This window comes from Salmo salar, chromosome 23 (genome assembly GCF_965601325.2).
Source record: "Salmo salar chromosome 23, fSalSal1, whole genome shotgun sequence".
Taxonomy (NCBI): Eukaryota; Metazoa; Chordata; class Actinopteri; order Salmoniformes; family Salmonidae; genus Salmo; species Salmo salar.
In genome coordinates, this window is record NC_138313.1 from 5,476,893 (window position 1) to 5,502,793 (window position 25,901).

At 42.6% G+C, this 25,901-nt stretch overlaps 1 protein-coding gene across 3 annotated transcripts in view; it reads right to left on the reverse strand.

Moving 5' to 3' along the window:
* The window catches only part of LOC106583933 (DENN domain-containing protein 1B), a 202,658-nt gene extending 177,354 nt beyond the window's left edge, over positions 1-25,304 (reverse strand). Inside the window, exons 1-2 of one of the 3 annotated variants that reach the window (XM_045706032.2) lie at positions 24,805-25,277; positions 24,095-24,159 (exon numbers count right to left, since the gene is read on the reverse strand). In XM_045706032.2, coding sequence (XP_045561988.2) covers positions 24,095-24,159; positions 24,805-24,821 — 82 coding nt within the window. In that variant the 5' untranslated portion in view covers positions 24,822-25,277. Of the gene's footprint in view, positions 1-24,094; positions 24,160-24,804 lie in introns of all 3 variants that reach the window. The other 2 variants (XM_082967893.1, XM_082967894.1) reach the window with 2 other exon arrangements.
* Positions 25,305-25,901: the final 597 nt, after the last annotated feature.

Consider the following 25,901-nt stretch of genomic DNA (forward strand, 5'->3'; position numbering starts at 1 on the left):
AAATTGAACATGTTTCATTATTTATTTGAGGCTAAAATGTTTTTATTGATGTATTATCTTAAGTTAAAATAAGTGTTCATTCAGTATTGTTGTAATTGTCATTATTACAAATAAATAAATAAATAAAAATAAAAACCGGGCCAATTAATCGGTATCGGCTTTTTTTGGTCCTCCAATAATCTTTATCGGTATTGGCGTTGAAAAATCATAATCGGTCGACCTCTAGTCACTAGAACTAACGTTACTCACAATACAGGCAGGTGAGAAATCATCCCAATTCAGGCATTCAATGTATGCGCTGTCGGTAGAAGGACTCAGCTTCGTCAGGAGTTTCTGAAAAAAATGGACCTCGCTTTTAAAGGTGACTTGTAGACGGGCAGGATAAAAATCGGCCCAAAGCGGATTCCCTTCTTGTACAGAGTGGACTTGATGTCGTTGAACGCGGCCTGTTTCTTCGCCAGGCTAGAACTGAAATCCTGGTAGAACTTGATCTTGTGGCCTTGGAAAGTGATGTCGCCATGTTCCCTTACCCACCGAAGGACGAGCTCATTTTCTTTGTATCAATGGAACCACACTGATGGGACATGGTCGGCCAGCTGGGCGAGGTTTCGGTGCAAGACTGCGGTTGGCTCTATCGAGTTCAGGGAGATTGGGAAAAGCCTCAACGCCCAAAACTTCCTTGAACAGCTCCGCCATGAACTGGGTTGGCGATCCTTTCTCAGAATCCTCTGTCAGTCCAATCACGCGGATATGCTGGCTTTATGAACGTGAAATCAAATCTTCCACTTGTAGCTGCAGTGACTTGTTGGCGGCGGCCACATCATCAAGCCTGGTTTCCAATGTAGTGAGTTGGTCCCTGTGTCCAGACAGCCCGGCCTCAACTTTGGCCAGTGTGGTAGTGTGAGATGCCACAGAACCCCGGTTGACTGAATTGGAGCCAGTGCAGCCGCCAGTGAGACTTTCAGCAATTCGGTGAATTCTGCTGCCAAACTTTAATGCGATTTCGCCAGCTCTCTAACACTGGACATCCTTGTCATTGGGGAGTGGCTTTTGAAGCCTTAAATGAAGTTGGGATGGTAGCCATTTTAGCTCTAGTTGATTTGGTGGAGTGTGAATCTTTTTGTCAATTTTCCAAAGTGTGTGACTGGTTTGCTCATGCTAACTTAAATACACTCTATTACTGGGTAATTTAAATGACTTGAGGTCATTAGAAGTATGAATTTAGGCGATATTGAGGATTATTTACAAAAGTTGTCAGAGAAGAGACCTCGTGCAACTTCTTTCTATATTGCTCAACCAGAAGCCCGGAGCCAATAAACCTACTGAAGCCATTCATGTTTGAGCCAATCGTTGCCCCAGATCAAAAGAGTTCGTTCTCGTAGCAGTAACACAGATATGCCGACTGAAACACCTCAGCATGACGGTCGGCGTTGGCAAACACAAACTGGTGTGAGTGGGGATGCTGCCAGATAATGGCTAGAGTAGGAAGGAGTGTGTGTGTTGTAGAGAGATGGTGGCGATACAGCACAAATTCCCAGCGGATGGTGGCTGTATTACATCCAGTCAGAGGTTCCTGTTAGTCTGTCTGGGTGGCGATGTATTTATTGGACATGTCACTAATCCTTATGAAGGACTTCCTGGCAGAATAAGTTACTTGACCAATCAGCAGCCGATATGCCAGTTAAATAATTGGTGAAATTTTGCTTGATTATAAATTGTTTAAGGTTAATATCAGTCGTGGGTAGGTGCTCAATATATGTAATCAGTATCCCATAACGATGTTTATCATCAGCGCTGTTTGGCACGTTGGTAACACATTTACCTTTAGATTAGGCATCCGGAGTCCAAATTGCAGACAGCATCATGATTCATGAAATATTCTAACCAATAATGGGGTGTGCTCATTATAAATACATTGTGATTTATTTTCAGTATCAGACCAACTTCTCTTGTGCTTTTGTTTACAGAGCATACAGGCTGGCAGTTTATCGCCAGTTCACCCTATGGGCATGAGAGAATTGGACGAGGTGTACGGCGTCTCAACCCTGCGTGTGTCGTTTCTTCCAGCAGGCACGCATAGCCAGAAGCAAAGGCATTGAATAAAAGGTTGAATCAAACCAGTTCATTTAGTAAATCTAGCCTAAGACATAGACCTAATGCCTGCACATTATGTAAAAATAGTATTAGTGAGCTTGTCCACTATAACAACAGGTTCAAGCGTAACCAGATAAACTTGCTTTGAAGATTAAAACTAGTTTCAGTGCGCACTAATCCCATGTCCCCGTCACTAGAATAGTGACTTAAACTAGGAATGGTCAGTCCTTGCATCTATAGCTCTGTCTATGAATTTGAGAATGGTTACATTTCTCCAGACCCATCCCTCAGCTTTTTACCAAAAGAGGAGCAGGGAGACACTTTGTTATTGTTTCTACTGCTGAATGCCACTTTAAGAAGTTAAGATGCAGATTAAAATACACACCAAAATATGTTACAGACACTATAAAAATGTCCCATCACTCAGAGAGTTAGTGAATACACAGCACAGAAAACAAATCAAATACATTTTACAAAAGCCCCTTTTCCATCAAAATAATAACCACAGAGGGTGCAACAGTTCAACACCTCAGGAGCAAATGTCAGTTGGCTTTTCATAGCTGAGCATTCATAGGTTGAGAGAGTTGAAACAGCAGAACCGGGACAAGGTAGCACATCCGTTGAAACGGGTAAAAGAAAAACAATTCCACTCCGATTCCCTTTATGGATTGGTGTATCTTTGAATTCGCTGTTGAATGGCCTTCTCCATTTTTGGAACACCATCCTGCTACCCCAAAGTGATCGATAGTATATTTTGGCTCGCACTGTGATGATTGTGTTTCTGAGATCTCGGGTTCATACAGTGAGTTATGGTCTTCACTGATCTCACTCTACGTCAGCGCCATTTGTGGCGTATAGGGGCAGGACTCGGTTGTATACTGATGGTCTTGTGCGCAATCTAGCTGGGCACAGAGCTCTTTAGTGATGGTCCCGGTGGACCTCTTCTCCACCGCAGCACAGGAACACTCTGACACCATGGGGTCCGTTTGGCATGCTGTACTAACCGTTCTTTCCTGTTGGTAGAAAACAATTAAAGGCATCTATTAGGCAATAGTTATATTCAAGAATCACTGCGTATACTTGAAATAAACAATAGCCTTAGAAATAACATGAATTTGCGTGTACCAACTGCCTCCTGCACAGTCTCCTCCAGGATGAAAACATTTTCAGGGATGAAGATGTCATCCTGAAAACAAACAAACGTTTTGTTAAGACAACAGAAGCCAAATATATCAGTTGGCATTAACAAGTTACCTGTCTTGTATGCTTTGTCAACACACAGACACACAGCAAATACAGGAACTTTTTTTCCCAGCAAATATTAGCTATGTCAACTTCAGTCTAGCTAAATGAGCTAACAAAACATTAAAAACAAATCTGTCAACAAAATGTATTACAGTACTTGACTATCTGAGGTGCAAGCTAGCTACAGTAACTAACATTAGCAAATAACAGGGGTACACAGATAAACTGTGTTGCAATTTTAGTTGCAGTTGAGTTGCTTGCTAACATTATTTGCTGGGGTTGTTACACAAAACACGTGTCCAGTGTCTAACGCTAGCCTAGTCAACAACAGTCATGACCGGTTAACGTTACCTCAGGCTCCATTGCATTGACTCGTGTTGCCTCCTCCGTTCAGTCGCTTTTGCTTGACTCCAAAGTCAGCGATGTTGATGATGGTCGGTAACCCCTACACCATAACATCGAAAGTGCCCTTCATCGCGAAGTCTGCCTCCACGAAATGCTGTCTGCAGGTCCTGCTAGCTCGAGCTGGCACGTCCTTCCTTTTCAGGACACGGAGCCACTTCTTCAAAAGTTGTAGGTCCTTGGGCAGCCGGTGGTAGTTTACCGAGGGGTTGTTTTTGGAGCCAATTCATACAGCCTGGCGCTATACAGTTTATGTTTGAACTACTACTTGCTGTTGCCATCTTCGTTGTCCGTCCCTAACCTCACTCTCTTCAATTTAATCTCCGCGTGAAAACTCAATACCACAGACAATTTGCTGATTCCTGCCAGTGACGCACTGGCGTCAGTCGTTACTCCGGCAATTTAAAATGGCGCTGACCATAGATCAAATAAAACTTGTCGGTGATCAAAATACTAAATATAGAGCTGTTTTTATGTTAAATGCACATGTTTAGTATTAGTGGATTGAATAGATCTCTTTGCTTAGATTTACTTCCTAAAGTGTTTCCATTCCTCTTTAAACCAATTGACACATGAGTGTTGGGGGAAGTGGAAGTTTTCTTGGAGGAAAATTGGAATTACAATAAAAATGTGTTCCTTTATTAGGGTTAAGCTAATTATTACCATAACTCCAATGCATTTACATTACGTTGGTTTACCTCTTTACGTTGCTGGTCCAAAGGCATTTGGATATGCGATGACTGAAAAGTTGTTTACATGTTGTGTTGGCTGAGAATCAATAACGGCTGTCTTAAAGCATGGTTTTCCCCCATGAATAATCATGTCTAAAGAATAATGATTGGCTGGCTCTTATGAATTTAATATGAGCCTAGTTTACCAATGAACAGAATTAACTTCTAATGCTTTATTGTAGTTCTGATAACTTGCCCAGGCTTTTAAGGAGCAACTGTGTAAATGTAGTGATGGAGAGTATTGTCGTTACTTCATATTAAGGCAAATCCATTTGAATTCAATCACTTTTTGACAGCACCCCTTTCTGATTTTAACAAAAATGTCCATACATATTTGCCCATTGTAGAAGTGTTCAGCAAGTGAATGTTTGCCAAAACATTGAAAATATAAAAAGGTGCTCAAAGTTGAGCCATTTTGCATACAACACACCATTCCATGAGACATCCATATCTTCGTCACTGGAGAAGATAAACGATTGAGATTGATTTATAAAATATTCATACCCCCCATATGCCCCCCTAGACACAACAATGACAACATAATCATCAAAAATGGGTCACAATTCCTGCAGCTCTGTTGAACGCTGTGTATGTACAGTCGTGGCCAAAAGTTGAGAATGACACAAATATTAATTTCCACAAAGTTTGCTGCTTCAGTGTCTTTAGATTTTTTTGTCAGATGTTACTATGGAATACTGAAGTATAATTACAAGCATTTCATAAGTGTCAAAGGCTTTTATTGACAATTACGTGATGTTGATGAAAAAAGTCAATATTTGCAGTGTTGACCCTTCTTTTTCAAGACCTCTGAAATCCGCCCTGGCATGCTGTCAATTAACATCTGGGCCACATCCTGACTGATGGTAGCCCATTCTTGCATAATCAATGCTTGGAGTTTGTCAGAATTTGTGGGGTTTTGTTTGTCCACCCGCCTCTTGAGGAATGACCACAAGTTCTCAATGGGATTAAGGTCTGGGGAGTTTCCTGGCCATGGACCCAAAATATCGATGTTTTGTTCCCCGAGCCACTTAGTTATCACCTGGATGGTTGGGAGAATTTGCTCTCGGAGGATGTGTTGGTACCATTCTTTATTTATGGTTGTGTTCCCTTGGCTGAGAAGCAACCCCACACATGAATGGTCTCAGGATGCTTTACTGTTGGCATGACACAGGACTGATGGTAGCGCTCACCTTGTCTTCTCCGGACAAGATTTTTTCCGGATGCCCCAAACAATCGGAAAGGGGATTCATCAGAGAAAATGACTTTACCCCAGTCCTCAGCAGTCCAATCCCTGTACCTTTTGCAGAATATCAGTCTGTCCCTGATGTTTTTCCAGGAGAGAAGTGGATTCTTTGCTGCCCTTCTTGACACCAGGCCATCCTCCAAAAGCCTTCACCTCACTGTGCGTGCAGATGCACTCACACCTGCCTGATGCCATTCCTGAGCAAGCTCTGTACTGGTGGTGCCCCGATCCCGCAGCTGAATCAACTTTAGGAGACGGTCATGGCGCTTACTGGACTTTCTTGGGCGCCCTGAAGCCTTCTTCACAACAGTTGAACCACTCTCCTTGAAGTTCTTGATGATCCGATAAATGGTTGATTCAGGTGCAATCTTACTGGCAGCAATATCCTTGCCTGTGAAGCCCTTTTTGGGCAAAGCAATGATGACGGCACGTGTTTGCTTGCAGGTAACCATGGTTGACAGAGGAAGAACAATGATTCCAAGCACCACCCTCCTTTTGAAGCTTCCAGTCTGTTATTCGAACTCAATCAGCATGACAGTGTGATCTCCAGCCTTGTCCTCGTCAACACTCACACCTGTGTTAACAAAAGAAAAATCACTGACATGATGTCAGCTGGTCCTTTTGAGGCAGGGCTGAAATGAAGTGGATATTTTTTGGGGGATATTCAGTTAATTTGCATGGCAAAGAGCTTCTTTGCAATTAATTGCAATTCATCTGATCACTCTTCATAACATTCTGGAGTATATGCAAATTGCCATCATACAAACTGAGACAGCAGACTTTGTGAAAATTAATATTTGTGTCATTCTCAAAACTTTTGGCCACAACTGTACATAGTCAATGTTAGGCTTTGAGGTGACTCCTTTGGTAGGTACACCTATAGCTCATCTCTTGGCAGTAGTACTGTAGACTACTTTATCACTGACCTCAACCCAGTCTCTTAGAGCATTCACAGTCAGTCCACTGACACCCCTATCAAATCACACTCTACTTGAACAGAGCTATGCTCAATCATGAGGCATCAAAGTCAAAGGAACTGAATAATATTAAGAAATGGTACAGATAGATTCCCATACTACTTTCCTTCTATCAAAAAACTGTTAGGCAACAACAAATTCAATCTCTTCTAGACAATTTCTTGGACAGAATGTTCCACTGTAATAGTGAAGGTGTACACTTAGCAGTAGAAAACCTAAACAGTATAGTTGACCTCTCAGATTCCCTATCAAATATAAACATTTCAAGCAGATAACCTAAAACAATTAACAACAAATGGTTTGATGAAGAAAGCAAAAACCTAAGGAAGAAATTGAGAAACCTATCCAACCAAAAACAGAGACCCAGAAAACCTGTGCCTACGCCCTCACTATGGTGAATCACAACAACAAAAATACAGTAATACACTACGGAAAACGAAGGAACTGCACGTCAGAAATAAGCTCAATGTAATTGAAGAATCCATAGAATCGGATCCCACCCAGCTGGGAGCGTCAGCTCAATGGATACATCATTTTGAACATAATTAGATTAAGGGTGAGACTGATTTCTTTCAATAATTGAACTTAAAGTGCACAGAATTAATAGTACCAATTAGACATTAATTGAACATTTGTTAATGTCAGAGTGGGCAGTTAGAACAAAAATGTTAAGGGGGGTAAGAAAAAAATGTCACGTAGCTAATGATATATTTTCTTGAAAGACATGTTATCCTTATCCTAGGTTGTGTGGTAGGTAGGTAAATAAGAAACTAGACTCTCTTTTCCAAAGTCAGAAGTGGGCAGTTAGGCGAAAAGGGTGTTTGTTGTCTTTAAAGTATTCCTGAGGGATGTGGAGTAGGTTTGGAAAAGATAAATAGGTATCTTATTATGAACCCTAGGAATGTAGGCGGAAGTTCATGAGAAATCCTGTTTGAAGAACAGGTCGCGTACCAGTGTGTTTGTCTGACGCCTAGACATTGTATTTCGGCCATTTTTTTAGGGTGTGGTCCGGACATTGGATCCCGGTGGGATCGGTCCTTGCAGGTTTCCCAAATATGGAAACTAGAGGGAATTTCTGATTATGGAAAATTTGGTTATAGTAAGATGTTAATGGCAAAGTTTTGACCTTACAACTTCGGGCCCCGTTATAGAAGAAAATATTCCTGCAGATTACACAAATATTGACTAATTGTGTTTGGTAATAGTATTGTGTGAATGTGATATATGAGAGTTGGGTGAAGGTGGAAATAAGTCTTAATCTGGAGTTTGAATAATAACATATAGAATTACAGTGAGGGAAAAAAGTATTTGATCCCCTGCTGATTTTGTACGTTTGCCCACTGACAAATAAATGATCAGTATATAATTTTAATGGTAGGTTTATTTGAACAGTGAGAGACAGAATAACAAAAAAATCCAGAAAAACGCATGTCAAAAATGTTAGAAATTGATTTGCATTTTAATGAGGGAAATAAGTATTTGACCCCCTCTCAATCAGAAAGATTTCCAGCTCCCAGGTGTCTTTTATACAGGTAACGAGCTGAGATTAGGAGCACACTCTTAAAGGGAGTGCTCCTAATCTCAGTTTGTTACCTGTATAAATGACAACTGTACACAGAAGCAATCAATCAGATTCCAAACTCGTCACCATGGCCAAGACCAAGGAGCTCTCCAAGGATGTCAGGGACAAGATTGTAGACCTACACAAGGCTGGAATGGGCTACAAGACCATCGCCAAGCAGCTTGGTGAGAAGGTGACAACAGTTGGTGCAATTATTCGCAAATGGAAGAAACACAAAATAACTATCAATCTCCCTCGGCCTGGGGCTCCATGGAAGATCTCACCTCGTGGAGTTGCAATGATCATGAGAACGGTGAGGAATCAGCCCAGAACTACACGGGAGGATCTTGTCAATGATCTCAAGGCAGCTGGGACCACAGTCACCAAGAAAACAATTGGTAACACACTACGCCGTGAAGGACTGAAATCCTGCAGCGCCCGCAAGGTCCCCCTACTCAAGAAAGCACATATACATGCCCGTCTGAAGTTTGCCAATGAACATCTGAATGATTCAGAGGACAACTGGTAAAAGTGTTGTGTTCAGATGAGACCAAAATCGAGCTCTTTGGCATCAACTCATCTCGCCGTGTTTGGAGGAGGGGGAATGCTGCCTATGACCCCTAGAACACCATCTCCACCGTCAAACATGGAGGTGGAAACATTATGCTTTGGGGGTGTTTTTCTGCTAAGGGGACAGGACAACTTCTGAATCTGAAGTCAAATGTCTTCTGATGATCTGGTGCTTCTGTCCCCACCCAAGGAGGGACTCCAGCAGCACCTAGATCTTCTGCACAGATTCTGTCAGATCTGGGCCCTGACAGTAAATCTCAGTAAGACAAAAAATATCCAGTTGCCAGGACCACAAATACAAATTCCATCTGGACACCGTTGCCCTAGAGCACACAAAAAACTATACATATCTCGGCCTAAACATCAACGCCACAGGTAACTTCCACAAAGCTGTGAACGAGCTGAGAGACAAGGCAAGAAGGGCCTTCTATTCCATCAAAAGGAACATCAAATTCGACATACCGATAAGGATCTGGCTAAAAATACTTGAATCAGTTATAGAACCCATTGTCCTTTATGGTTATGAGGCCTGAGGTCCGCTCACCAACCAAGAATTCACAAAATACAAACACCAAATTGAGACTGTGTACAACGTAAAACACCAAATAATGCATGCAGAGCATAATTTATTGAACCTTTATTTAACTATGAAAGTCAGTTAAGAACACATTCTTATTTACAATGACGGCCTACCGGGGAACAGTGGGTTAACTGCCTTGTTCAGGGGCAGAACGACAGATTATTACCTTGTCAGCTCGGGGATTCGATCCAGCAACCTTCCAGTTACTGGCCCAACGCTCTAACCACTAGGCTACCTGCTGCCCCAATTAGGCCGATACCCGCTAATTATCAAAATTCAGAAAAGAGACGTTAAATTCTACAACCACCTAAAAGGAAGCGATTCCCAAACCTTCCATAACAAAGCTATCACCTACAGAGAGATGAACCTGGAGGAGAGCCCCCTAAGCAAGCATGTCCTGGGGCTCTGTTCACAAACAGACCCCACAGAGCCCCAGGACTGAAACACAATTAGACCCAAATCATGAGAAAACAAAAAGATAAATTACTTGATACATTGGAAAGAATTAACAAAAAAAAAAAAAATGAGCAAACTAAAATGCTACTTGGCCCTCAACAGAGAGTACACAGTGGCAGAATATCTGACCACTGTGACTGAGCCAAAATTAAGAAAAGCTTTGACTACGTACAGACTCAGTGAGCATAGCCTTGCTATTGAGAAAGGCCGCCGAAGGTAAACCTGGCTCTCAAGAGAAGACAGACTATTTGCACACTGCCCACCAAATGAGGTGGAAACTGAGCTGCACTTCCTAACCTCCTGCCAAATGTATGACCATATTACACATATTTCCCTCAGATTACACAAGTCCACAAAGAATTCAAAACAAATCCAATTCTGATAAACTCCCATATCTATTGGGTGAAATACCAGTGTGCAATCACAGCAGCAAGATTTGTGACCTGTTGCCATAAGAAAAGGGCAACCACTGAAGAACAAACACCATTGTAAATACAACCTATATTTATGTTGATTTATTTTCATTGCTTTGGCAATGTAAACATACGTTTCATTGCTTTGCCAATAAAGCCCTTAAATTGAAAATTAATTGAGAGCGAGAGAGAGACTAGAGCGTAGAACCAGAGTTGTAGTTTCTCTTCAGTTGTCAGACAGACAGCTCCAACATTGGCAAGAGAGACAGACAGCTACAGGGTTGCCAAGCAGCCAGAGGCCAATCCTCCGCTGCCCAGTAACGTCCACCCTGCTGTCTCTCTCTCTACAGTCCAACAGAGCAGGGCCCAGAGACCAGCAGGACTCTAGAGCAAGACTACTGAGTGTCAATGTCTGAGTGACAGATGAGAGGGAGCTACAAATTAGCCAAACAAACAAAAGAGCAAGATGCAGATAACTTCATAAGTGAGTGTCAAACTGAGCAGTTATGATGACTTCCTAATTTCAACTTAAGAAAATAAAAAAACAAGGCAGATATTTTTCCATCTACATGGAAGCCAATTTAACTAACAGAAAGGAGAGTAAGAGATAGAACGAGAGAGAGAGAGAACGAGAGAGAGAGAGAGAGAGAGAGAGAAAAGGGTGTGAGACCCGGGGGTTGTCCAGGAGTGTTGGTGCCGGTGTGTGGAGTATGGCCTCTCTTATGACCAATCAACACCCTCCTCATTACCGTGGCATCTGCAGCTCCTCCAATGGCCTTCCGCCTGGGTGTGAGCCCACCGCGACCGCACCACGAAGCCAACAACCAATCAAAACGCAGAACCAGCGCGCGGGAGGTCAACGTGCAAAAGTGACATTTTTGCATAATGTCAGCATTCAACCTTTTCTAAAAGTTCTACCATGCGGGTGTTTGCAGTGCGAAGACGCAGGAAGGGAGGGGGGAGGGAGGAAAAGAGAAAATGCATATGGAGAGAATATGTGGAGAGAATATTGCTTGAGGGTGTGATACAGTAGCAGGGAGGCAGAGAGCAACGCAGCCGGCTAACTAGCTGGCAGGAGGTGACATTCTGAGACCTTGGGTTGCAGTGAGAGAATGTTCTCTGGAACAAGAACAATAGTTCTGATTCATAATTGGTGCATGCATGGAGCGAGTGAAGTTAGGAGGGCATCTGAATCAAAGGCCATTCTGTTATTATGGCTGTCTGGTTCCTCAACTGAAATCTATGGAGATGCAACTCTTATCAGGATAGAGAGAATGCATCAATATCAATACAGCCATCAAGCAAATCATCTCAAGTAACGCCGTTCAATGTGAACTCCTACAGTATTACCAGTAAAGAGCCATCTGAGGCACTTGAAACAGGCCATGAATTTGTCCACAATTCATTGGAACAAGACACATTACTCGATGGAACACGACCACTGTTCCATAGCCACACACAGAAACCAACGGTCCATAAATCAAATACTGATAAATAAAAATCAAAGACTGATAAAGCCACTGACTGGTGTTGTGTTTTTTTTTTTTTTTTTTTTTACAACAGCAAATCGTTCAGCTAATTGCAGCATGAGTGCAGTTGTAAAATGGATATGGTGATCTATTAACTTCATAGCTTTGTTACCGGGAGCAATCTGGCTGGAGCGAGCGGCTAGGACAGGTAGCATCTGTTCCCACCTACTGCCGTTGTTTGGCACCGCACCGCTAGCATCATCTGCTAGCTTTGGCAGGGCCCTGGAAACACGTCAATATGGCTCTATGTAGCGGAGTGCCGACAGGGGCCCGCACTAGCTAGCATGCCAGTCACTCTCAGGGAGCCGACATGATCTGTCTCAGCTCACTGCCTGCCTGCCTTGGCATCCACTACTCTGAGCCAAGAGAACTGAGCAGGGCAGAGAGGGCTGTTCTCTATAGGCCTGCTGGGGAAAGCAAAGGACTCACAGTCTTGGAGAGTTTGACTAGGTTGGCCAACGTTACAGTTTAGACCCTGTTGCTTCCTCTGAGCATTAAATTCTTCTGCACTTAATGAACATATGAATTGTAGGCTAATTCTAATTTTGTTGCAGAGTGAAGTTGCTCACCTTTTAATTTACCTGAATATTGAGCCCTGATGATAACTCTATGGAATCACAAACCACATACCACATTTCTGCCTCCACAGTTGCAATAATTCTTAAGAATGGGGTACTGTACGCTCGTAAATATAGCCTAGTCTAACGACTCTAGGCTAGTCCATGAACAAATCAACAAGATGTCACTCTCCTAAAGGTTTTGATGATTCCTGGTCAGACATTTTTCAGTGTCATGCTCATTGTTCAATACAATCTCTATGAGACAAATCATTGCCAGACAATTTCGTATTCATTTTTATGCATTGTAAGAATGAAACCACTCAACACTGTGGCATGGCTTCCCTAAATTATATAACATTACATAACCCCAAATGTATAACCCGAAATTACATAACCCCCAAATGTGCACTGAAGAAAGTACTGCATCCAAGTACCAGAGTTAGAAGCCGATTTAAATACAAGGCTTTAAGTCAGAGTCTAGCCCAAAGTAATGTGCAACAATATCTCCTTGCAGTCAGTCAGAATAACCCTGTACTGCAGAGTGCTGATCTCAAGCCTTTTATGAAACCCTGTGTGCTGTGCTCTACTACTGGGAGGTGGATGAGCTGGCCTCATTCAATGATGTAAAGTAAGAATGCATTTAGACCTATACTATTATTATTACTAGTGTGTGCATGGGACTGGGAGTGGTATATGTACATACATGTATGCTATATAGAATACCCATACAGAGCCGTTCTCAAACATGGTTAATGTTAAGAGCAACATGCACTGTGTGTTTAATGATAGTTAATTATAGTTCAGTCAGCAATTCCCACACACAAGTGATACATACTGTACGCAAAAACGCACAAGACCATATGCACATATTCTCTCTTCTGGCCAAAATCTCAGCTCAATCAATGTGAAACCTGCATCAGAACAAACCCACTCTGTGTCCTGAAGTTGCTCGTCTCCCACTGGCCTAATGCCACTACTATAAATGGAAGGTGTTAACGGCTGTGTTGACACATACAACAGACAGAGCGGTAGGAGGGTGTGAAATATATAGGCTGTTTAAAGTTTTATTAGTCGTATGTACAGGATAAACATTGTCCAAATAAATACTTACTTGCAGGTTCCTTCTCGACAATGCAATAACAGTAAGAAATAACAAAAGATAAGAATACGAAGAGGGGAAGAGGGGATTGGGGGACAAGTGTTTAAATTGTGCAATATTTAAGAGTCTGATAGCAGCAGTTGTGATGCGTGTGTGTGTAGCATGAGTGAGTGAGTGAGTGAGTTAGTGAGTGAGTGAGTGAGTGAGTATCTGTGTGCTAAGGTGCGGAAAGTCAGTGCAGGTGGTCAGTCCAGCTCAAGTGTTCAGCAGTCTGATGGCTTGTAGATAGAAAGTGTCACTGAGCACGTTGGTATCAGACCTCATGCTCTGATGCCGCTTGTGGCTGGGGTGTGTGGGGTCCTTGATGATGCTGCGGGCATCCTCAGGCCAACAAGCTCAGTCTCACGTCAGAATTCATAAATGTTTATCAAATGTCAAATTTCGAAGTTGTTCCAAAAGACCTATTTCTAAGTGTTTAAGTTAAAGCATTAACTCCACATTTTTAAGGCTAGGGTTAAGTTTAGGCATAAACTCCAAATGGTTGAGGTAAGGGTTTAAAGTTTGGGATAGGCTTAAAACAAAAATAACTTTATCGCTGGATTCGAACATGCAACCTTTTCTACATAGAAAGATGCCTATCGTTGTCTTTCTTCCCCCTCGATCTTCTCTCATCGCTGCAACTCCCCAACTGGCTCGGGAGAGGCAAAGATGGAATCACGCGTCCTCCGAAACATGACCCGCCTAACCGCGCTCCTTAACACCCGCCAGCTTAACCCGGAAGCCAGCCACACCAATGTGTCGGAGGAAATACCGTTCACATTTCATAGCCTTCATGTTCCCGTTCAATACTAATTGAAACTCTTATTGTATTCAAAAGGTTCTTCTGGCCTTGATGACACCAAGAAGATCTACAACTACCACACTCAAGAGCCAGAAGAATTTCAGAGAACTTCTTTGCTGCAAGATGGAGGATCCTGGGACGAGTCCTTGAGGTTGCCCCAGAGAAAGCAGAGACCATTGTGAAGGTCTGCATGGCCGTTCACAATTACATTTGCAGCACAGACACTACAGACATTGACAACAGTCATCAACACAGTAGATTTTGTTACAGCCTTATTCTAAAACGTATTAAATCATTTTTCCCTCATCACACACAATACCACATAATGACAAAGCAAAAACAGGTTGACATTTTTTCAAATGTATTAAAAATTAAAAAAAACTGAATTATTACATATTATTAAGTATTCACCTTTGGTAGCGAGTGCAGCCTCGAGTATTCTTGGGGATGACGCTACAAGCTTGGTACACCTGTATTTCGGGAGTTTCTCCCATTCTTCTCTGCGGATCCTCTCAAGCTCTCAGGTTGAATGGGGAGCGTTGCTGCACAGCTATTTCCAGGTCTCTCCAGAGATGTTAGATCAGGTTCAAGTCTGGGCTCTGGCTGGGCCACTCAAGGACATTCAGAGACTTGTCCCGAAACCACTCCTGCGTTGTCTTGGCTGTGTGCTTAGAGTCATTGTCCTGTTGGAAGGGGAACATTCGCTCCCAGTCTGAGGTCCTGAGCACTCTGGAGCAGGTTTTCATCAAGGATCTCTCTGAATTTTGCTCCGTTCATCTTTCCCTTGATCCTGACCAGTCTCCCAGTCCCTACCGCTGAGGAGTGGATTCCATTTGGTCACTACCATAAAGGCCTGATTGGTGGAGTGGTGCAAAGATGGTTGTCCTTCTGGAGTTCCCACAGAGGAACTCTAGACCGCTGTCAGAGTGACCATCGGGTTATTGGTCACCTCCCTGACCAATGCCCTTCTCCCCCGATTGCTCAGTTTGGCCGGGCGGCCAGCTCTAGGAAGAGTCTTGGTGGTTCCAAACTTCTTCCATTTAAGAATGATGGAGGCCACTGTGATCTTGGGGACCTTCAATACTGCAGAAATGTGTTGGTACCGTTCCCCAGATTTGTGCCTCGACACAATCCTGTATTAAAGCTCTACGGACAATTCAACCTCATGGCTTGTTTTTTTGCTCTGACATGCACTGTCAACTGTGGGACCTTATATAGACAGCTGTGTTTCCAAATCATGTCCAAACAACTGTATTTACCGCTGGTGGACTCCAACTTGTAGAAACATCAAGGATGATCAATGGAAACCGGAAGCACCCAAGCTAAATTTCGAGTCTGACAGAATACTTATGTAAATAAGGTATCTTTTTTTTATTTTATATACTGCTGAAAAAAATAAAGGGAACACTTAAACAACACAATGTAACTCCAAGTCAATCACACTTCTGTGAAATCAAACTGTCCACTTAGGAAGCAACACTGATTGACAATAAATGTCACATGCTGTTGTGCAAATGGAATAGACAACAGGTGGAAATTATAGGCAATAAGCAAGACACCCCCAATAAAGGAGTGGTTCTGCAGGTGATGACCACAGACCACTTCTCAGTTCCTATGCTTCCTGGCTGATGTTTTGGTCACTTTTGAATGCTGGCGGTGCTTTCACTCTAGTGGTAGCATGAGACGGAGTCTACAACCCACACAAGTGGCTCAGGTAGTGCAGCTCATCCAGGATAGCACATCAATGCGAGCTGTGGCAAGAAGGTTTGCTGTGTGTCAGCGTAGTGTCCAGAGCATGGAGGCGCTACCAGGAGACAGGCCAGTACATCAGGAGACGTGGAGGAGGCCGTAGGAGGGCAACAACCCAGCAGCAGGACCGCTACCTCCGTCTTTGTGCAAGGAGGAACAGGAGGAGCACTGCCAGAGCCCTGCAAAATGACCTCCAGCAGGCCACAAATGTGCATGTGTCTGCTCAAACGGTCAGAAACAGACTCCATGAGGGTGGTATGAGGGCCCGACGTCCACAGGTGGGGGTTGTGCTTACAGCCCAACACCGTGCAGGACGTTTGGCATTTGCCAGAGAACACCAAGATTGGCAAATTCGCCACTGGCGCCCTGTGCTCTTCACAGATGAAAGCAGGTTCACACTGAGCACATGTGACAGACGTGACAGAGTCTGGAGACGCCGTGGAGAACGTTCTGCTGCCTGCAACATCCTCCAGCATGACCGGTTTGGCGGTGGGTCAGTCATGGTGTGGGGTGGCATTTCTTTGGGGGGCCGCACAGCCCTCCATGTGCTCACCAGAGGTAGCCTGACTGCCATTAGGTACCGAGATGAGATCCTCAGACCCCTTGTGAGACCATATGCTGGTGCGGTTGGCCCTGGGTTCTTCCTAATGCAAGACAATGCTAGACCTCATGTGGCTGGAGTGTGTCAGCAGTTCCTGCAAGAGGAAGGCATTGATGCTATGGACTGGCCCGCCCGTTCCCCAGACCTGAATCCAATTGAGCACATCTGGGACATCATGTCTCGCTCCATCCACCAACGCCACGTTGCACCACAGACTGTCCAGGAGTTGGGACTGTCCAGGTCTGGGAGGAGATCCCTCAAAAGACCATCCGCCACCTCATCAGGAGCATGCCCAGGCGTTGTAGGGAGGTCATACAGGCACGTGGAGGCCACACACACACTACTGAGCCTCATTTTGACTTGTTTTAAGGACATTACATCAAAGTTGGATCAGCCTGTAGTGTGGTTTTCCACTTTAATTTTGAGTGTGACTCCAAATCCAGACCTCCATGGGTTGATAAATAGGATTTCCACTGATTATTTTTGTGTGATTTTGTTGTCAGCACATTCAACTATGTAAAGAAAAAAGTATTTAATAATATAATTTATTTCATTCAGATCTAGGATGTGTTGTTTAAGTGTTCCCTTTATTTTTTTGAGCAGTGTACATTTACTAAAATTGTGATTAAATGAAGACGTCATACCGTAAAACTTAAATTAATAGCCTGGGCGTTTATTTGCTTAAAATCCCAGAACACAACAGGAGCTGAAAAGAGACAGGCTTCTATGAGTCAGGCTTCTATTTCTTTAATTTTGAACTGATATGCAGCCAGGACACTTCAATTGTAAAGTACCTCAATAACAAACAATATTGTTGCTTTGATCACATCAGAAGATCTCCTCGCAATCTCCAAAATACAACAGCCACAGGACGACTTTGTTTGGACCTCGTAAAAGGACCATTCGCCGAAACTGAAGACATAGCTAGCTAACGACCTCTTTTTCCACGTGGAAAAAAAAGTGGACAGAGACTGGCTAGCTACGTTAGCTAGCTCGGATTTTCTACAAGGAATCTGCCTCCCGAAAAAAAGCTTCTCCCAAGTGGGTGTGATACCTACTGCCGTTGCCTGCTGCACTGCTGCTTAGATTCCACCTGGCGATCTGTTCACCATCTGCCCTGGCCTGTCTCCCCCTGTCTGGTACAGGTACCCCCGCCACACTCCGCCCTCTCTCTAAGCTTTCACTTGCCTCCAGAACACATGCACTGCTGGGGCGAGTGACTCTGAACTTAAAATGATTAGCCCCAAGTCGTTATATTTTTATTGTGCTTTATGTCATTTGCCTCATGACTCCTGCGTGCTTTGTTGACTATGAACTTGCTTGTTTACCCAACCGTGGGACAGACTGTTTGTTACCACACTCGGGAATCTGACTCTCTATTGGTTACACGGACCCTTGGTCTCCCATCTAATTCTAACCACCTCTGCCGGCTTTGTATTCATGTTACCTGATGCAATTGCTGTACAATATGATCTTGTTTCCATCTAATGCACATTCAAATGTCATAAATCAACAATGCAGAGCTCTCCCTGTCCTCTGCCGTGTCCTGATTGTATTACTGCTGATGATGTCTGGAAATGTGCATGTACACCCTGGCCCATCTACTGTTGCTAGCCCCAATTCTGACTTGTACTCTGATATCTGATTCACTGATTTCTGCTCTCGTAAAAGCCAGAAAACGTTTCTGCATGTTAACACTAGAAGCGTATTACCTAAAATCAATCAATTGAAAGTGTGGGTTCACAGCTCAAATCCAGATGTGTTGGTCATTACTGAGACGTGGTTAAGAAAGAGTCTTTTGAACACTGATGTTAACCTTTCTGGTTATAACCTTTTTCAGCAAGACAGATCTTCCAAAGGTGATGGAGTGGCAATCTTTACCAAGGAACACCTTCAGTGCTCAGTTGTCTCCACTAAGTCTGTACCCAAACAATTTGATTTGCTGGTTTTAAGCATTAACTTTGAAATAGCTCTTTGTTGACTGTTGCTGGGTGTTATCATCCACCATCAGTAGGTACCCTACCTGCCCTAAGCTTTCTCCTGGCACCTTATACTTGTCCTGCTAGGTGACCTAAATTGGGACATGCTTAAACCACCTGACCAAGTCCTAAAGCAACTCCCTAAATATGATGTAAACCTCGCCACCACTGGACTCTGGAGCAGGGGAAACTTGTTCTCTGGAGTGATGAATCACGCTTCACCATCTGGCAGTCCAACGGACTAATCTGGGTTTGGCAGATGCCAGGAGAACGCTACCTGCCCAAATGCATAGCGCCAACTGTAAAGTTAGGTGGAGGAGGAATAATGTTCTGGGGCTGTTTTTCATGGTCCGGCCTAGGCCCCTTAGTTCCAGTGAAGGAAAATCTCAACGCTACAGCATACAATGACATTCTAGACAATTCTGTGCTTCCAACTTTGTGGCAACATTTTAGGAAAGGCCCTTTCCTGTTTCAGCATGACAATGCCTCTGTGCACAAAGCGAGGTCCATACAAAAATGGTTTGTCGAGATCGGTGTGGAAGAACTTGACTGGCCTGCACAGAGCCCTCACCTCAACCCCATCGAACACCTTTGGGATGAATTGGAATGCCGACTGCGAGCTAGGCCTAAATCACCCAACATCAGTGCCCAACCTCAGTAATGCTCTTCGGCTGAATGGAAGCAAGTCCCCGTAGCAATGTTCCAACATCAAGTGTAAAGCCTTCCCAGAAAAGTGGCGGCTGTTATAGCAGCAATGGGGGGGGGGGACCAACTCCATATTAATGCCCATGATTTTGGAATGAGATATTCGACGAGCAGGTGTCCACTTGTGGCCATGTACTGGATCTGACTTCAAAAGATTACTACATAACAACTGTTCTCCTCTCTCAGCTACCAGCCCTAGAAAGAGAACAGGGAACTCCCCATGGTAACAGACATGTAGGCTAATAATAGGCAGCGGCACTAGGCAGCACAGTGTGACTAAGTGGTCTACTCTGCTGACCAAGGTTACCATACTGTCCCATCAGCAAAAGGAGAAAAAAAAAATAAAAATACATACAGACCTAGGCCTACCTCTAGCCTTCCTACGGTCATTCTACAGGCATGTGGCGAAGACGCACTACTAAGCCCCATTTGTGAATCCGATGCCATTAAACGTAAGCTACATTCGATTTTATAAAGGACTTTATTAATTTGGACTTCTGATAAATAGAATTCAAATAATGAATGAAGCCCTTATTAAATGAAATATAGCCCACATTTAATGACATCGGATTGACAAATGGGGTTACACTAGGTGTAATCTCTTGTAGACAGATGCACATAACATAACTGGTATAATAGCAGCTGTCAGACTGTGGGATGCGATGACTAACGAGTAACTTGGTTATTTATTTTATCATTTTTAAAATAATGTTTTATTTGGACAAATCACGAGTTTGCAGGTTTTAGCATCTTTCGATTTTGGGGGGGATATTTGACCCATAGACTTGCAAAGAGAGGGGGTGGCCCTCCTCGTTCAGCTTCTGTTTTCTAGTATATTTTCTGACATGTCTATCCTAGAAATTAATGAAGCATCTGAGCAATTACACAAGATTTTAGTTCTGGGTATCTGAGATTCCCGCCATTTCAGACCGCATTATTTCTGCCTCATGTTTGTTCATGTTTCCCCAAATTAAAACTTAATTTCTGTTAAATCTACACTCCATTTAATCTTACAATAATCGCTAGCGTTACATTTAATTCCCGTTACTTGCAACATTGTAGAAATGTCTTAAATATAGGTACGATATATCGTTGTTTTTTTGTTTTCTTACTTTTTACACCCTTTTTCTCCCTAATTTCGTGGTATCCAATTGGTAGTTACAGTCTTGTCTCATCGCCGCAACTCCCGTACGGACTCGGGAGAGGCGAAGGTCGAGAGCCGAAGGTCAAGAGCCGTGCGTCCTCCGAAACACAACCCAACCAAGCCGCACTGCTTCTTGAACACAATGCCCACTTAACCCGGAAGCCAGCCGCACCAATGCGTTGGAGGAAACACCGTACACCTGGCGACCGTGTCAGCGTGCATTGCGCTAGGAGTCGCTAGAGCGCGATGGGACAAGAACATCCCTGCCGGCCAAACCCTCCCCTAACCCGGACTACGCTGGGCCAATTGTGCGCCGTCCCATGGGTCTCCCGGTCGCTGCCGGCAGCGACAGAACCTGGACTCGAACCAGGATCTCTAGCGGCACAGCCAGCACTGCGATGCAGTGCCTTAGACCACTGCGCCACTCGGGAGGCCCACAATACATTATTGCATTTAATTTACCATTTCCTCTCCTCTGAGATGTTTAAAGTACACTGGAGCTCCTCGTCTGTGTCAAATGGACGATAAGCCTACCTTTTAAAATTACAAGTGCACGCTAATTGTGAATTAAAGTTCCTTTATGGATGGGTTATGATTGTCTGCTTTAGACTATTATTATACAATGTAATTACAAATTGAATACCAGTTTGGTTATTTAAATGTCATTTTGACAGTGGTATATCCCAGGGAAGGGCTACAAGAATATACCCACCTGTTTCATCTTTCTTTGGCAGTTCGATCTTGGCAATTGTGAGCCGAGGCTGACAAGGCTCCAAACTAAGTCTTTATTGAATAGACAGGTTTGCCTGCTCCAATGCATGTTCTTTTCATTGAAGAGTTATATAGCCTTTTGAAAAGTATGTCAAAATAAATAGGGATTATTTTGAAAATATTGCCAAAAGCTCTCTGGACCACTATCATCTGTTGTACAAACACAACCTCTGCATGTCCTGCAACATTTCCACACTTAATTAAAAGAATTGGAGGCCACTTACACTTCAGTGTTGTGACGCAAAAATTCTAGCAAAATGCATCGAATTAAACAGATATTGTCGGATATTATTAATCTTAAATCAGACAGTTTTTTAATGGATGATACATTGGAGATAATAAGACTGGTAACAATAGAACACTATGAAAAATCTGGGAAACCAAGCATGGTATTCATAGCTAACTTTGAAAAGGCTTTAGATGAGGTATGACTGGAATTTATACATAAATGCTTAGAATATTTACATTTTGGGGAATATCATATACAGTGGGTTAAGGTTATGTATAGTAACTAACCCTGCCTAGGTGTAAAATAGTAAATAATGGCTACTTCTCAGAAACTATCAAGAGGAGTAAAACAAGGTTGTCCACTATCGGCATATCTATTTATTATGGCCATCAAAATGATAGCTCTTAAAATCAGAACGAACAATAATATCAAGGGGCTAGAAATTGTATTTGGAATGGCAAGCCAGACAAAATGAAACGGGCCTATTTAAAAAACATCACCACTAAAACCTTCTGTGATATCGTCAACTAGTTGGAAGTGAAACTTCTTCCATTATGAACAATAGTAACATGAAGAGGCTGAACTATGAGGAGAACTACTTCTGCATTTAGGCTATTAGCTGTGAAAACATGGCCGTTTATGATATAGATTTGATTTCCAATAATTTTATCAAATTAATTGTCTTTAGCCATATGAAGACAGTGGGTAGATAGATGCAAGGTGCTTTTGGCAGCGTACCTAACACATGTTCAGCGTACCTAAGGCATGCTATGGCTGGGCTGTGGTGAGAGTAATAGAGGAAGTTTCAAACAGCTAGGCCAAAGCCTGTCCATTATGACTCAGAAAGAACACTATGTGATACCACACACAAAAACACACACACACACACACACACACACACGACAAACATGTCACGAGGAACCGAGTCTAAAGCACACAGTGGAGCTCAGCATCACCATAGCAACCTAATACCTCAATACAGGCCTATAGTAAGTATACATTTCATGCTCCCACACAATCCATCAATCTGAATTGAATAATATCTTAAAACAAGACAATCTATTTCATTCATAAGCAGCGTAGAAGAAACATATCATTCCACACATCCCCATAGACTAGAACCCAGGCCAATTTTAAAGGAAAGGGGAAATCAATAAAAATTGGAAGTTTGGTCGAGTCCCTGTTTTGATATCTGAAACCCATTTTTCTAAAACAACAACCTGTCAAAATCACAAGATTCCATTTGCAACAAATATATCTCTCTGGATCTCCTGTGAGCCTAACAACCTCTCCTAATGCCTGGCCATTCATCCACATCATAACCCACTTCCTGTACCCTACAACTCTCCTGTCCAATGAGGAGGTAGTACTCGGCTGTAGCAGCACACTTATCCAATGAGGTATAAGAATTTGGTTGTTCCATGGGAGCTGAGGGGAGTGTAATGTAGATGTGAGCTCCTGAGAGTCTGGCTCCGGATACGAGTCTGACCCTGGATCATTGAGCGAGAGAAGCCAGTTATTTCAGTATAGGCCCAAGGTTTATGAGTTTGGTTTTAAATCTAATATCTTCGTTAGGTCCAAGGATAAGTTTCCCTCTTTATTCTGGTCAGCTCAGCAGCTGCACCACTGAACCATCCACAGAACACCTCTTTAATGTCAGGACTGAGGGGGAAAACGAGAGAGCTGGTATATGTACAACAACTGTTTTTACCTGATATTCAACTTAAGGGTGGACATTGGATATCAATGTGAAATATAGGTTGTTTTGTTTCCCATAGGCTACTCAGAGAAGTTAGAACCGTTCTTTGTTGGTCGGAATCATTCCCTGGTTATTCTAAGCACTTTGTGTTTTCTGTTCGACTGGTGGAATGTTTGACAATCACAAATATAAAGAACAGCTGATGCTGGCTGCTCATGGCCTGGACTCAGCGGTTCCCAAAACAGTCTCTGTTGGGAGTCGCTGCTGGAACCTGGGTTGTTGTGGTTTAAAAAATGTTTTAGAATGATCTATTTGGTGAGTCACAAGAAAATGAAAAAGGGTAGATCTGGATCATAATGCAAAAACTCATAAAACAACTACTCCCTTAACTTTCCCTCATCCCCTGTGAGTGATAGTGAAATAAGACTCCAAACACTGGAATCTATGCTCCCAACCAAGTGTGATTTTGTTAGTCAACATTCCAACCTTTAACCTATCCTTAGATCTTCACCAGGTGTCAGTCTGTTAACTGTTGGAAGCCTGTTATATCGGTGAAACAGTCTGGTAGTGTTGGGCCACGCCTAATAACACCACCTCCACTGTAGCCTAGGGCTTACTGTACCAAGGTGGACTCTGACTAATGCCATGTCTGGTGAGAATGTGACTCTCACTAATGTCTGTTATCTGCAGTCTAAGAGTTTCCTAGTATTTAACCTAATATTCACAGCTTTTATAAACAAAAACGTTTCTGTTTCTAAAGTGTCTTGATAGTATTGTCTAGCCGTGTGTATGATACTAACTAGGCAGAGGGGAAAAAAACATGATATTCAGATCTGTCCATTTCTCTCTCTCCATCCAGGGCAAATCAATAAGGATTTGTGGTGTAACACAAACATGCTCATGTTATTTTACCAACCTTCATTTTCAGATGTTGGGCATGCAATCTGTAGTACCAAATCAAACGTCCTTTCGGGAATCTCGCTGTAATAAAAACGAGATTATGACTTTAGCTAGGGGCAAAATAAACGTGTGTACAAACATAATTTATGGTATGCAACAATTGCTAACTAGCTACATCAACAATATATGCAACATAGCTAACTATAAATCGTAGCAATAAATCATTATGAAACATTTCATATAAAGGAATCATCTGTCGAGTTCGCTCTGTGAGCTAGCCAGACATCAAAGCAATTGGATTCTCGCGTGATTAATTTGATGGTCAAGAAATAACTTGATGATAGCTAGAGGTAGCTGACATTCGTGGTGAAATGCCTTGTACCTAAAAGTCTGTATTGATACCAGATGATATCGTTTACTTTAGGACCGTTAAATACTAGAATATAGGTGAGCTTTGTCTTAGGCTAACAGGCTACTTAATTTAGCAACTTCATGAAGATGTATGGCTAGCCTTTAGCAGGCTTGCTAATTGGTCAACTAGCGCGAGACAGCATTAGACTGACCCAAATGCTAGCTCATGCCAGACAGCCAGCTAAATAATTCCATTATTAACTATAGGTATGTCAAATTACGCCACGCGTTGTTCTACAATTCACACACATTTAATAACGATCCATAAAACAGTGTTACGTATAATCTATATAAGTAAATAAACTCGCCTCTTACTTTATTCTGCTGTCCATGGTTTACAACATCGCGACAGATCGCGCCACCGGCTTTACTCTTCGAGACCAAGCTTGCGTTCTGAAGCAGCGTGAGATCCGTAACTTGTTCAACCTTTCTATTTGATCCCTGCCGATAGTACAGGCACACTTCAAATATGTATGGTATCTAGTAGCGATGTGTCTTCCTTGTTCCTGATCTGTGCAGCTGGCCGTTTCAGTACCACAGTATTCCTCATCGCTAGATGGGATGCAGTTTATGTCAAATATACGTCAAAAGTTGATTTATTTTAGCCTACCCTTTTCCTAACCTTGACCTAATTATCCTAACCTGTGACATTAATTATCGTAACCAGCTGTGGGAATTCTCCTAACCTACGAAAAGGACATTCTTGTCAATTCTGACAGAAACTGTACCCAGTCTAGGCAAAAAATCCACGGTATTGCCACAACAAATAACACCAGGAAGTGGTTGTCAAAAATGTAGTGACGTCACATCGTTTGATAAACCCTTTGGATGTCTCCCCCAAATCCTCAGAACAGGAGTGGTTTCATCATGTCTCCCTCTTGACTAAATCTGATCTCCCTATTATCCAATCCAAGATGGCATAGCAGTCAGATGTCCTTTGTCCTCGTCTTGTCGTGTCCCGTGTGTGTATGCGAAGAAAACATGTGTGTATATATATATATATATATATTTTCTTCGCATATATTTTATGCTAGCTTCTGTTGTGGATTTCAGATTTGAGGTAAATAATACTTAAAATTTAAAATGTACATTTAAAATTGGTGAGGCGGGTTGCAGGAGAGTGTTTTGAAGTTGAGTTTTTAGAAAAAAATATCTAAAAATATATGTGAAGAAAATATGTGTATATATATATATATAAATATATATATATACACATATTTTCTTCGCATATATTTTTAGATATTTTTTTCTAAAAACTCAACTCAACATTTTACATTTTAAGTATTATTTACCTCAAATCTGAAATCCACAACAGAAGCTTGCCAGTTCACTAGCTAACGTTAGAATTCAGCTAACCACGGTTGGCGGTCATCAGCTATCCCTTAGCTCGAAAAGCTATCGCCAGTTTTGTA